The 14897-nt window shown below is 48.5% G+C and overlaps 1 protein-coding gene across 40 annotated transcripts in view; it reads right to left on the bottom strand.

Annotated features, from left to right (window-relative positions):
- Positions 1–8181, bottom strand: part of EIF4G3 (eukaryotic translation initiation factor 4 gamma 3) — a 378821-nt gene extending 370640 nt beyond the window's left edge. For 29 of the 40 annotated variants that reach the window (XM_070079133.1, XM_070079138.1, XM_070079134.1 and 26 more), the window contains exon 1: positions 7985–8181. In XM_070079133.1, the coding sequence (XP_069935234.1) occupies positions 7985–8181 (197 nt within the window). Of the gene's footprint in view, positions 1–7535; positions 7677–7984 lie in introns of those variants that run through there. The other 11 variants (XM_070079158.1, XM_070079163.1, XM_070079161.1 and 8 more) reach the window with 3 other exon arrangements.
- Positions 8182–14897: the final 6716 nt, after the last annotated feature.

Here is a 14897-nt window from a genome sequence, read left to right as displayed (position 1 = left end):
ATTATATTACAAACAAGACGGAAGTTAAGTCTATTAAAATTAAAATTCATGGAAAAAAGGGCAGGAAAGAAACATAACAAACATACCAAAATCTATGAAGTGGTTATTTCTGTATAATAAAATTACAGATGGTTTTTTACTATCTCTTTTAATTTCTTGTTTTGATCAAATATTACTCTTATAATCACACATATTAACAGTAGTATTTGACTACATTTGTTCTTCTTTGGCATTTACATCAACCCTCACCCTCATTGTGTATACTTCAGATACAACTCAGCCACCGTAAACTGGGTCAATGCTACTCCATCTCAAAGGAAATTACAAAACTGTTTTAAATTCCATTATACATCAACGCAGAATGACTTTCAGGCAGCCTTGATCACTAAAAGTTGAGTGGCAATGCCACCTGTATTAGCCCTTAAAATTGACCTCGCAAACATCAACTTACTTAACATTTCATTTGATAAATATTTACAGGTGCTGACTACCTGCCGAGAACTATTCTAGGTACTGGCAATTCCACAGTTAACAAAACAGACAAAAACCTCTGCCCTCATGGAACTTACATTCTATCAACAAAATTCAGTGTCTCTTAAGAGCCAGGCAGCATACAGTTGGCCCAAAAAGAGCGTAAAACAACTGGTATTTAATAAAGGTCACAAAAAGTGACAATTTCAAATTCACTTAAAATAGCTTAAATTATCTCAAATGTCAGCTGAGGCTTTGGAATAGAGAAAAACTCCATCTGGCTGGAAGCAAGCCAAAGAACTAGAAGCCATTTGAGAACTCAGAAGTAGTTTGGGATCTTGGAGTATTTCACCATGCAAATCTTGGTGGCAGTTTATATATTGCTTGAAGTCACATGCCTAGTTAATAATCAGCAGTTTCCTATTATATTAGTTCAAAGTATTATTCCTAAAGTAAAAATAAACTCTCTCATTGCAAGACTTTATTTCAGAACTTACTTTTTCCCTCATACCTCATATATCATCACACAGAGCAACCCAGCATCTGACCGCGGCAACTTTATGGTCTCAAACCACCCCACAAGTGACTACGATATCCACTGCAGTTTGGGCTAGATCCAACATTAATAAGCCAAACACCAGAGGCTTCTTATGTGAACAAGCTGCCATGCCTGTGATCCACGCCTCTAACAGCAATGAGCTGCCACAGACTATCACCTAAGAAACCATTAATTTCTCCATCAATCCTCCCCTCTCTTTGCAAAAGCAAACCTAAAAGCATAATCTATAGAACAACAGCTATTATAATACAAGATCACTGAACACTAAATCAAGTCCCACATTATAGAAATCGGAAAATTGATGCCTGGAGCAGTTTCATGACTAGTCCAAGAAAACTCACACATTAAAATGGAAAACCCAAACTCAAATTTAGATTATTTTACTTCAGATCAGGTGCACTTCTCAAATACACTAAGCCAAAACAGTTGGTGCTGGAAGAAGAAAATCCCCTATATAAAAAGCGCTAAGGGGCTTGCACTGCGTCGAAGCAGGTTAAGCCACAGCGTTAAGCAGGTTAAGTCTGCAATGCTGGCATCCTGTGTGGGTGCCAGCTCAAGTTCCAGCTGCTCCACTTCTGATCCAACTCCCTGCTAATGCACCTGGGAAAGCAGCAGAGGATGGCCCAAGTGCTTGGGCCCCTGCACCCATATGGGCGAACCAAAAGAAGCTCCTGGTTCCTAGCTTCAGCCTGGCCCAGCCCCAGGCCATTGCAGCCACCTGGGAAGCAAACCAGCAGATGAAAGACCTCTCTCTCTCTCTCTCTCTCTGACTTTCAAATAATTTTTAAAATAAATAAATAAATCTAAAAACAAGTGCTACAGGGAGAAATATGCTGAGATACTAAGGCTTACAGATACTATTTCCAAGCCAGATCTAATATCCAAAAAGGCAGAATATTATAAAATTAATAGGGAAGGAAACCTGGAAAGGATGGACCACAGAACAGACCAGACCAGACCAGTCTGTATCTCCTTCTCACATATTAATTGTTCAGATTCTGATGCAGAAGACACTTTGAATCTATGGCAATTGGTTTGATTGCCACTTTCCCTGGTACTTTCTGTGGCTAAAGGCAGAGAGAGAGAGAGAGAGAGAGAGAATCTTCTATCTGCTGTTTCACTCCCTACAGCAGCTGGGGCTGGGCCAGGCCAAAGCCAGGAGGCCAGGAGTTTCTTCCGGGTCTCCTATCTGGGTACAAGGGCTCAAGCACTTGGGTCATCTTCCTCTGTTAGATCAGAAGTGGAGTAACTGGGACTTGAACCGGTGCCCATATGAGATGATGGCACTTAAGGACGTTATAACCTTCTATACCACAGCATTACTCCCACCCAAAAAGTCTGTGATTGAAATCCATTTTATTGGCCGGCGCCGTGGCTCACTAGGCTAATCCTCCGCCTTGCGGCGCCAGCACACCAGGTTCTAGTCCCGGTCAGGGCGCCGGATTCTGTCCCGGTTGCCCCTCTTCCAGGCCAGCTCTCTGCTGTGGCCTGGGAGTGCAGTGGAGGATGGCCCAAGTACTTGGGCCCTGCACCCTCATGGGAGACCAGGAGAAGTACCTGGCTCCTGCCATCGGATCAGCGTGCCGGCCACGGCGGCCATTGGAGGGTGAACCAACAGCAAAGGAAGACCTTTCTCTCTCTCTCTCTCTCTCTCTCTCTCTCACTGTCCACTCTGCCTGTCAAAAAAGAAAAAAAAAGATTTATGCTTTTATTTGAAAGTCGGAGTTACAGAGAGAAAGGGAGAGACAGAGACCTTCAATCCACTGGTTCACTCCCCAGATGGCCGCACAGCCAGCACCAGGCCAGGCCAAAGCCAGGAGCCAAGCGCTTTACCTAGATCTCCCAAGTGGGTGGCAGGGGCCCAAACACTCGGGCCAACTTCCGCTGCTTTTTCCCAGGCCATTAGCAGGGAGCTGGATCAGAAATGGAACAGCCAGGACAAATGGAATGCCCATGTCACAGCTTTAACCCCACACCATAACACTGGCCCCCTCAGTGACTTTCTTCTTCCTTTATCCCTACCTGTTTCCTTCATATCAAGGACCTGCACTTAATATACACTTTCTTGATGGTGGAGCTTAGGAACAGAGAGATTGCTGGTCACTACAGGAGACACACAATTTTTCTTGCTGGGTGCAATGGTCTTTTGCTGGAGGCCTTGCTAACTTCTATTCTAGACGAGCAGAAACAAACTGAATCAAATGTGGAGAAGAGCCTATGTTTTAGGCTAAGTGATGTAATGATAACCTAGTTATTCAGCATTATGTGGCTATGAACTAATTAAAACAAGGTACAGTCTCCCTGTGTTCTAGATTACTTCACAGAGCTTCTCTTCTGCATACAGACCTCCCCGACTCTGAAAAGAGAGTATTTTTTCCTTCCATTCCCATATAAAGTCTGGGTGAGAAGCAGCCTGGCATAGTGAAAGAAAAGTATTCCAGGACTCTGGGGTCAGCCATCACAGTCTAAACAGCAGACCGTCATTTACCAGTTAGATAATCTTGGAAAATTACTTCTCTGCACTGCAGTCTCTCATCTGTAAAACAGGGACAATACATACCTTATTCGAATTTTTATGAGAATTATATAAAATCACATATATATGACTCCCAGAATAGATACTTAATAAATAAATAGATACTAATATTATTCAGATTTAGCTTTGGTAGAAAAGTGAAAAAAAGATAGTGGTACAGAGGGTTAAGCCATCACTTGTGACACCAGCATCTTACATTAAAGTGCCAGTTTGAGTCCCAGTTGTTCTGCTTCTGATCCAGCTTCCTGCAGATGTGCCTGGGAAGGCAGTGGATGATGGAGCAGGTCCTGGGGCCCCTACCACCCATGCAGGAGACAAAGATGGAGCTACTGGCTCCTGGCTTTGGCCTGGCTCAATCCTAGCTACTGCAGCCATTTAAGGAGACAGATTTTTCTCTCTCTCTTTCCCTCTCTCTCTCCTTGTCACTTTGTCTTTCAAAAGAATAAATAAATAAATCTTTTTATAATATAAGATAGCAAATGTTACTGCTTCAGCCTATCAGATAAAACTGAAAAGCAATGCAGGGGGAAAAAAAGGAAAATTATACTACCAAAAAAAAAAAAAGCTATGGAATCCTGCTTTCAATATACGTATCATACAACTATGACAAAATAGCTGAGGACACAGGTCATTTTCTGGTGGACAAAGATCTTTACCAAATTTAGTTTCTGTAAAGAACCCACTGTCTGATTTTCTTAAACAAACTGGCTGCCCCAAAACAGTAACTAGACTCCCCAGAAGTGTCAGCAGCCCTAGAGAAATCACACCCTGAAGCCATATAAATAGACAGAACACTGTGTATTCATAACAGACTGCAGAGCTGTTCCCTTGAAGTCAGAAGTGTTTGGGCACCTGAAACCAAACTAATTTATCTTGCATTATCTGAAGGGCTAGCAATTTCAACCTACAGAGCCTTTAGTTATAAAGCCTTTACCGGTCCAAGAACCTCCTAAAAATGTAAGAAACATTGTCTGTGTGTGGGCAGCTTTCTGTGGAGAAAATCTATGCAAATTTCATCAAAATGACAGCTGTTAACTAGAAAAGGTTAAGAAGCACTGTGAGAGAGTGGCATGTGGCCTAGAGGGTTAAGATGCCAGCATTCAACAGGGAAGAGCCTGGCTCAGCTTCTGATACCAGCTTCCTGTTAATGTGCCCCTGGGAAGAAGCAGGTTCAATTGGTTAGGTCCCTGCCACCCACATGGCAGACCTGAATTGAGTTCCCAGCTCCTGGCTCTGGCTTACCCAGTGCAGACATTTGGCGAGTGAACCAGCAGTTGGAAAAAAATAACATAACATAACATAACATAAAATAAAGGAACCACTAATTATATTCTCAGGAGCCTCTCAGAATCTCTTACAGGGAGCTGGAGTGAATGTATCTTAAGGTAAATATTTGGAGGTACCAATTTCTTCAACTATAAGCTCCATGCTGGATTATGCTATGAAAACTCTAAGCATATTTTTCCCTTGCTTTTAGCACTTTTTATATGAGGGATTTTCTTCTTCCAGCCCCAACCATCCTGGTCAGCCCTCCGCTTCTACAGTCAAAGACTACTACTTCAGATCGCCTGACAGGCCCTGCTATGTAACACAGATGCCTACTTAAGCAGGTTCCAGTTTATATTCAGATCCTTTATTGATAAAATCTCCCTCATTTCTGATTTGTCATTCGAATTCCAAATACAACATACACCTTCCCAGGAGAATCTCTTCACAGAATTTTGCAAACTTAAAATGTGTTTTAATTCAATGCACAATCAACTACACTGGTGTATTCTGAGGAACTGGAGATCCATTTAAGCCGAGGAAGAGCAACTGTGGGCTCTACACTCCAGCCTTGACGATGCTTCAGCGCTAGCAACACATCCCAGATGACCTCTTGGGTCAAACACAAATTCCCATGCTCCCTTAGGGTAGAAAAGCAAACTGTTCTACTTCAATCCATTTTTAACCAAGTCCCCATTACCAGTTGATAACATCCCACCACTGGTGTCTTCTGATGAAATAAATCTGTCATCTACACTTCATTTACTACTTCTATAATAAGCTTTTGTATTTTAGCAACTGTAACCTTTCAGTATGTAAAGCAAAGAGAAGATAACCAGAACTGTGAAATACATGAAAAGGAAAATTAATTTTAGCTTCAATGGCATGAGGCAAAGTAAAAACACAAAGCCCATAAAACCAAGTATCCTCTACTACCACAAATAGTTGTAGAAATGACCTCCCCTGGAAATTACATATCAAATTTATCCCCTTAACAAAACTGCTTATCTTATTTCTAAGAAAATTAAGCTGCAGCACTAGTAACTACTTTCATGGTGCAACCAACTCAGAGCTTTTATAAGCCCTTCCTTTGCAAAACACACTGAGAAAAAACATTCTTGAAATAGTCACAGCTCTTTGTGTCCAAATAAGCCACCAAATTCACGAAACAGTGTCATATTGCATCCCACAGTCCCTACTTACTACTTTCCCACTTCTGACAATTGCCAAAACAGTTCAAAGATGTAGATAATAATTTACTTAGTGACACAGTACAGAAACTTAACAGTCCTATTCAAGAATGGTCAATCCAAAGGGGAAAAAAAAAAAAATCCCAAACTGAAATTAGAAAGCAATTTAAACTCCAGGCCAGCATTGTGGCGTAGCAGGTAAAGCCACCACCTGAAACACCAGCATCCCATATGGGCTTTTCATGGTGTCCTGGTTGCACTACTTCCCATCCAGCTCCCTGCTAATGGCCTGGGAAAGCAGCGGAGGACAACCCAAGTGCTTGGGCCTCTGCCACCCACGTGGGAGACCCGGATGAAGCTCCTGGCTCCTGGCCTCGGCCTGGCCTAGCCTTGGCCACTTCAGCCAAATGGGGAGTGAACTAGTAGATGAAAGATTTCTCTGTTAACTCTTTCAAATGAATAAAATCTTCAAAAAAAAAAAAAAAGGAATTTAAACTCCAAAAGTATTAGGTTACCATATGTCTAAGAGATTCAGCACTCCACTCCGACTTGAAGTAGGCAAACTAATCCATTTGCTTTCCCTTCACAGCACAGAAACTAGGTAGTGATCCAATCTTCCACAAACAACATTCTCATCGGTGAACAATTCTTAATTGAACAGAATCACGCTAGGAAAAAAATGACTAAAATCACTACACACATCACACTGCGGTGGAATTCATCCTTCCTCTGTGCCACACTGCCTGGACTGAAAAATGCGGACTAACAATATCTAAAGAGCAGAGAAAATGACACTTGACAGAAACCAAACAACGACCTGAAATGACTCCAGAAGGGAGATGCTTTTCCCTTCTCAAAGGAATCGATACAGACAAGAATCCAACTACAGACTGTGAAATGATCTGTGGACCTCACAGCGGTCAGCTTCCTATTTGCACAACCACCCTACTACCTCTCAAAGTCAAACACACGATGATACAAACACAAAAACACAACACATCTAACAGCCAGTAATTATTTATTGATTTACACAAATACAATGAACGTGGGGAAGAGGGGGTGCATGATGAAGACCGCAGGTCGTGCTTCCCTAAACCTCCACGGTTTAGTTTTGTTAACTAAAATATCCCATCACCAAGTCTTTTCACTCCAATCTGCCCACAACTCTACCGGAGCAAATAACAGGACGTCAGACACATTCAATGCTAGAGTTTTCTCCCGGAGCCATGGTACCGTCTAGCTCTGAGGACTACGAACGGTAAGTTAAAGCCCTTTTAAAAATATTCGGCGGCAACACGAGCTTCCAAGAAGTGAGACTTTTGGGGGTGCCGGGTAACGTCAGTTCACTTCCTCTTCCTTTCAAAAGGTCAAAGACAGGGAAGCGTCCGCGGCAACATTTCCTCCTCCGACCGCCTTCTACCACAAACCACAGCACAACTCCCCCGGTCGCTGGAAAACACTGGCCGGAGGGAGCGCCTCCCGCACACCCCCCCAGACCGCAAAGCCGACTTACCTGGGAAGCGAGCCGACGGGCGGCACTCAGCAGAGAGACCACTGGAGTTCACTATGCATTAATCATGACAATTAGGGAAGCCCACCGTGCCCCGCGGCGGGGCGCGCAGAGGGAGCCGAGGAGGAGGAGGGTGTAATCCTCACAACAAACAGAGGGAGCCTTCCCCGCAGGGCCGGTCCCGGCACCAGCACGTTCGGCCCAATAAAGGGGGGAGGGGGCGGCGAGGGGACGGCGGGGTCCCCCAGATCCAACAGAAGCCCGGCCGCGGGAAGCTACTTTTCCCAGCACCGCAGAGGGTCCCCGGGTCCCCCGCAGTGCTGCCGCCCGGGCACCCCCAAAAAGCTCCGGCAAAGCCCGGTGCGGGGGCTGAAGCAGCAGACCCTGTCCCGGCCAGCAGGAGGGTCCCCAGGCTGCGGCGACGAGAGCCGGCAGGAAGGCGAAAAGGATACTGTTGGGGCGCCTGGGTCTGGAGGGCCCTGATGTTCGGGTGAGGAGGGGCCGCCGCCGCCGCCGCCGCCGCCGCCGCCGCTGCCGGGTGAGGAGGCGGTACCGCTGCCGCCGCCGCCGCCGCCGCTCCGGTGCCGGGTCCGGTTCCTGCTGCAGCCGCTGAGCCTGATTTCAGAGCCGGTTTCTGCGGTAAACTCATGGCAAAGCGAAGCCACCAACCCCCCCAGAGCGGGACCGGGCGCGCCGGGGTGCAGGGGCCGGGGGCGGCGGGGGGGCGGGATGGGGACAGACCCGGGGAGGCGGCGGGAGCGGGGGGCCGGGGGGAGGCTGGGAGGAGGAGGAGGAGGAGGGGGCCGGGGCCGGTCACACACTCCCTCCGCCGCCGCCGCCGCCGCCGCCGCCGCCGCCGCCGCCGCCGGCAGCAGCAGCCGCCCCGCGGGCCAGCACCACCGGCTGCCGGTCTCCGTGACAACGCGACCCCGGGGGGGGGGCCGGACCCGGCGGGGGCAGGAGGCGGAGAGACCGGACCTTTCACGACAATATCCTCATGGGCCGGCGGCGGGGGGTCTTTATCCCCCTCCCCGGGGGAAGCGGCGCCCTTCTCGGTAGCGGGGCTCGGGCGATGCCAGCGGATTTTCTTCACTCAACGAGCAGAGCATCCAACATGGCGCTGCGGCCGCCTCCAGCAGTCCGGCAGGACGGCCGCTCGGAAAACTTCGGGCTTTTTCGGAAGGACTCGGGAGGCCGAGGGTGGGAAGTCCCTTCGGCTCTTTCCGGAGCCTGCGAGCGGTCGGGATTCTTCGGAAGCGCTCGGGCGCGTCTTCGGCCGCCTTTCGCGAGCGCTGTAGTGCCTCCTCCCTTTCTCGGCAACGATCGGCGAAAGGGGCTTCTTGGGCTCGCGGCGGCACGGGTGCGGGGCGGAGGGGGAGACCAAAGGCGAGGTCCGGCCCGCGCGCGAGCCCTCTCTTGCGGCCCGGCGACGCAGAACAATGGTAACGGTCCTGGAGCCTGCGGCCCGCAGAGCCCTGCCCTCAGGGGCGGAGAGGCGGCGGCGAGGCGAGAAACCGCGGTGGGTGTGGAAGGCGCCGCTTAACCAGAGCGAAACCCCAGGGTGGGGACCCGCCGCGGGGGCGTGGCAGCCTCACAAACACCCCTCGCCGGCCCTTAGCGACACCTCTGGCGTCCATTATGTCGACAGCGAGTCCTCCGACGCTGACGGGGAACGGAATGCGGAGCGCCCTTCCCGGAGGGCGCTGGGGGCCCCCCAAGAGGGAAAGGGACTGGCCCAAGGTCACACGCAGCCGGCGCTGGAGCGGAACTCCACCACAGCAGGGTGAACCTTGCGGCCCCCCACGCACCCCGGCCGGCTGGGGACGTGAGCGGACCCGCCTCAGATAATCAGCACCTTGCCCCGGCCGGGGCCGCTGGGCATGGACGCTTGCCAAGGTTCACCCCAAGACTGGGGCGCCCCGTGGCCGCCACTCCCCAGTGGCCCGTGGCAGGGTGGCGCTTGTGAAATGGGCCTTGGCTCCCCACCTGGGCCTGCTAGGAACCGCAGGCCTCGCGGGCGGAGCGGTGCGGAGCCCTGGTGTGCAAGCAGCAGCCAGCATTTGTACGCCCTATGGAGGAGGTAGCACTCACTTTGCAGATGAAAAATCAGGCTCAGTGCCGTGGCACACCAGAGAGCTGAGAAGGCGGTGGCCCCAGAAGGCCGGGAGACTTTCCCAAGGTCAGGTGGACGCTGTGGTTGGCATGGCCGCTCTTGGAGGCATGCATGACTCCTGCTACGCTGCTTTCCTTTTTTTTTTTTTTTTTTTAATTTTTAATTCACATGAAATTACACCCAGCAGATGCTTAATTCTGGACAGTCCTTAAAAGCCCCAAATGCCCCCTCTGGCAGGAAAGAGCGTCTGGAAGAGGCTGATACCACAACCCCCCCCCCCCCACTATGTTTTCCTGGATGGGGTTCCACAGTACCTGACATTAGAGAGGAAACTACTTCATACTTTGGAATCCTAAACTGTTTGGACTTGTAACATCTGATTATTATCTTTTTAAAGATTTATTTTGTTTATTTCAGAGGGAGAGAGAAAGAGAATTTCTTTTTCCAAATGCCCACAACAGCCAGGGCTGGGCCAGGCTGAAGCCAAGAGCCTGGAACTCCATCCGGGTCTCCCACGTGCGTGCAGGAACCCAAGCACTTGGGCTGTCTTTTGCTGCCTTCCCAGGCAGCTGGATCGGAAGCGGAGGTGCTGGGGCAAGGATAGACTCTAGGGCAGGGAATGCTGCGAAGCTGGCCCAAGGCGCAGCGTAATCTCAGGCACCACAACACCTTCCCATAACACCTGAGCATTTAGGTTTGGCTCTTCTGCTCCTCTCCAGACATGATCGGCTCCAGGAAAAAAGTCCAAGACGTTCCTCCATTTCTCTGGATTCTCCTTTGGAGTGCTGAGATCACCTGACTGCCTTATCCCGATCAAAATCTGCCCCCCCCCAAAAGGATTTGAGTTCTCATTTACACCCTGTTATCACTAGGGTGATAACAGACTGATAATTACTTAATTGTTATGCTTTTCTGAGCTAGTTTCATTTTGTAACTTAATAATAGCTACAAGCATCAGGCAATTACTGTGTGCCTGGTCTTTGCTAAGCACTTGAATGAACATTATCTCTGAAAACACATAGACCTTGAGCGAAATCATGTAAGTCCCTGATAAGATTCTGGCCTCGGGCAATCACTTGGGGACGCTTATAAGGAGCAAAGTCAAAAAGGCTCTCGTTCATCCAAGAGCTGGCTGCCCAACACCTCCCCGACTCACTCAACGCAAAGCAGCTAACGTTTCTCCAGCGCCTGTTACGTGCCAGGTTGCAATGCTGCTAAGCATTGTTCTTAGACGAACCCATTCCTCCCATCAACTCCATGAAGTATTATGATATCTCATTCACAAATCAGCCGAGCTCTCAGGGTGTGAAGAAGCAACCCGTATAAAGTGGAAGTGCTGGGAATCAAACCGAAGGCGTCTGACTCCGGGTCTAATTTGCCACATCGCCTTCTCTAGCGCCATCCACAAAAGCAGATTCTAACTTTCCCATTAAGAGAAAATCCCGCCCATTTCTTCAGGATCAGAGCTCTGCTCCCTACCTGGCACCCAGCACATCCAATCCAGAGCTGCAGCCACCATGGTGCGTCGCCAAAGAAGCCATTCTCCTCGCCCTGGGCCGCTTCGCTGGCTGCTCCTACAGAACTCCAAGCCATCTTATCTTCCTGGAGCCAGCTGGCTCATTTTCTGCCGCAGGGCGTGGCTCCAGCATCACCTCCCTGGGCTGAGTTAGACACCCGTCTCTAGGCCCCCTTGGCAGTGGTTGCTAACTGTCAGGTCACTCTCAGTGTTGGGCAATGAAGGTGCAACCACCGGACTCAGGTTACCAGAGATGAATCTCAGCTTTGCCATGTGCTTGCTGTATGACCTTAGAGAAGTTCTTAATCTCTCCAAGCCTGAGTTTTCTCATCTATAAAGATTCTACCTCCTCGAGTTATCATGTGAAATAAGTACAAAGCTCTTAGCTTAGTCCATGGCTCATAGTCATTTGAGGATGTATTTTTTAAAAGATTTATTTATTTTGAAAGACAGAGTTACAGAGAGGCAGAGAGAGAGAGAAAGAAGTCTTCCACCCACTGGTTCACTCCCCAGATGGCTGTAGTGGCTGGAGCTGCCCCGATCCAAAGCCAGGAGCTTCCGGGTCTTCCACACAGTGCAGTTACCCAACGACTTGGGCCATCTTCCACTGCTTCCCCAGGCCATAGCAGAGAGCTAGATTGGAAGTGGACCAGCCAGGACTCGAAAGCCCATGTGGGATGCCAGCACTGCAGGCGGCTTTACCCCCTATACCATAGCACCAGCCCCTTGAGGATGTATTTTAGCTATTGTTATTCATTTACACAAAAAATGTTACTTGGTTATTTATAATATCCTTCATGGGACAGACATTTGGCCTAGTATTAAATTGCTAGTTGCTTACTGGTGTTGTGACACAGCAGGTTAAATCACTACTTGGGACACCCACATCCCATATCTGAGTGCCTGCTTCAAGTCCCAGCTGCTCTGCACTTTCTGATCCAACTTCCTGCTAATGAGTCCATGAGACAAGTGCAGGATCTGTGCCACCCAACAAGAGAGACCCAGATGGAGTTCCTGGCTCCTGGCTCCGACTTGGCCTAGCCCCAACTGTTGTGCACATTTGAAAAGTGAACCAGCGGATGGAATGTCTGTGTGTTTCTCCCTCTCTTGGTGTTAGTCTACCTTTCAAATAAATGAATCTTTAAACAAAAAAAATAGGGACGGAAAGTACTGTTTTGCCCCCACTCTCTGTACTGTAAACATGTTTATGACGAGCCTCAAACTTGTTCCAGATGAGTTGTGCCAGCAGGCCCTTCCAAATGTCCCAGGGCCCAGTGGTGAGGTGGCATGTGACCGTGGTGGTTCCTTTCAAAGGTCATACACTTTCAGATCTGGGTTCTAACTTTACAGACTAGCTGTACAACCTTAAGCAAGTTTCCTAACTCTTCTGGGCTGTGTGCCAAATAAAGTCTGCCTCTAAGGGAGTAAAGCCAGAACTAAAGGAACTTGTCCGCAGAGATCCTGAACAGGGCCTCAGGCATGGGAGGCTGCCTGGCCCACCAGGTCCTTCCCCATTCCCTCTGCAGTGCCATTGCAGCCTCTCTGACTCGCTGTCACTCTCACTTCTCCTTGGGCCGAGCTGTCCTAACCCTCTGCCGCATTGTGTAATGACTTCCTATTCGCACCTACTCCTGGAGATGACCACAATCTTTGCCTGCCGGACACTGAAGTTTCAGATAGTTCTTTACCAGGATGCAAGGGGCAATGAAAAGTATTACCAAGGAATAGAAGGCAGTAAATTCCGGGGTACAGCCGTTAAGACTCAGCTTGGGACACCTGGATCCCACATGGGAGTACCTAGTTCGAGTCCTAGCTCCTCCACTTCCAATCCAGCTTCCTACTACTGCAAACCCCGGGATGCAGCAGATGACAACTCAAGTCTCTGAGCCCCTGACACCCGCGTGGGGGAGCCAGGTTGATTTCCTACTCCTGGCCCAGCGCTGGCTATTGGGGTCATTTGGGAGTGAACCAGCAGATAGAAGATTCATTCTCTCTCTCTCTCTCTCTCTCTCTCTTTCTCTTTCTCTTTCTCTTTCTCTTTCTCTTTCTCTTTCTCTTTCTCTTTCTCTTTCTCTTTCTCTTTCTCTCTCAAATATAATAGAAAAAAATTTTAAAGACACCGTAGGGGAGACCACAGCCTGCAGTGCCAACATCCCATATGGGCACCAGTTTGAGTCCCAACCGCTCCACTTCCAATCCAGCTCTCTGCTATGGCCTGGGAAAGCAGTAAAGAATTGGCCCAAGTCCTTGAGCCCCTACACCCACGTGGACAACTCAGAAGAACCTCCTGGCTTTGGATCAGCCCAGCTCCAGCCATTGTGGCCATTTGGGGCGTGAACCAATGAATGAAAGAACTCTCTGCCTCTGCTTCTCTGTAACTCTGCCTTTCAAATAAATAAATCTTAATTAAAAAAAAAAAAAAGGACGGTGGGGGTTGGCACTGTGGCACAGTGTGTTAAGCTGCCTCCTGCAATGCAGGCGTACTATATGGGCACTTCTGTGGGAGACCCAGATGAAGTTTCTGGCTTCTGGCTTTGAACTGGTCCACCCCAGCCATTGTGGCCATTTGGGGAGTGAACCAGCAGGTGGACAATCTCTGACTTTTTCTATCTCTCTTTTGTAACTCTGTCGTTCACCTACAATAAATAAATAGTTTAAGACAATTTTAAAAGGCAGTACATTTTGTTATGTGTATTTTACCACAATTTTTTAGGTTTGTAAAAAATGTATTAGGCAGGCAGACAGAACTCCCCATCTGGTACTTCATTCCCTAAATTCCCACAAGAGGTGGGGCTGGAGCCAAGAACCAGGAACTCCGTCTAGGTCTCCCATGTGGGTGGCAGGAACCCGACTGCTTGAGCCATCACTGCTGCTTCCCAGGGTCTGCAATAGTGGGACGCTGGAACTGGAAGCCAGATACTACAATAGGGGATGAGGGTCTGTCAACTGCCGTGCACCGGGCCAAATGCCCACCCACCCCTAATTTTATTTTTAATTGACAGATCATAATTGTACACATTTACGAGGTACAGTGTGATCACATGTGTACAATGTGGAATGATTAAGACAAGATAATTAAAGTGTCTATACATGTGTACAATGTGGAATGATTAAGACAAGATAATTAAAGTGTCTGTCACTTCATTTACCATTTTTATGGTGAGGCAGTTGAAATTGACTCTTCATTATTTTTATCCCAGGCACTCTTATATGGACCACAGCCATCTTAACCACTGGGCCAAATGCCTGCCCCTAAAGTTTTTATAAAGCATTATAAAATGTGGTGCCGTGTGTTAAACTGCCACTTACGATGCCAGCATCCTGTAATGACACTGGCTGCTCCACTTTTTTTTTTTTTTTTTTTTTTTTTTTAAGATTTAGTTTATTTATCTGGGGAGATGGTGTCTTCCATCTGCTGGTTCACTCCCTTTTAAATGGCCACAATGGCTGGAGCTGAGCCAATCTGAAGCCAGGAGCCAGGAGCTTCCTCTGGGTCTCCCACATGAGTGTAGGGGCCTAAGGATTTGGGCCACCTTCTACTGTTTTCCCAAGGCACATTAGTAGGGAGTTGGATCGAATGAAGAGCAGCCGGGACTTGAAACTGCCCATGTGGGATGCCAGCAACACAGGCCAGGGCTTTAATGCACCAGAGTGCCGGCCCCAGCCTTCCAGAGTTTTAAAAAAGTATTTTAAAAGCTTATTTTATTTGAAAGGCAGAGTTAACAGAGAGAGGCAG

This window comes from Oryctolagus cuniculus, chromosome 7 (genome assembly GCF_964237555.1).
Source record: "Oryctolagus cuniculus chromosome 7, mOryCun1.1, whole genome shotgun sequence".
Lineage (NCBI taxonomy): Eukaryota > Metazoa > Chordata > Mammalia > Lagomorpha > Leporidae > Oryctolagus > Oryctolagus cuniculus.
This window is presented reverse-complemented; position numbering and strand designations above follow the sequence as displayed.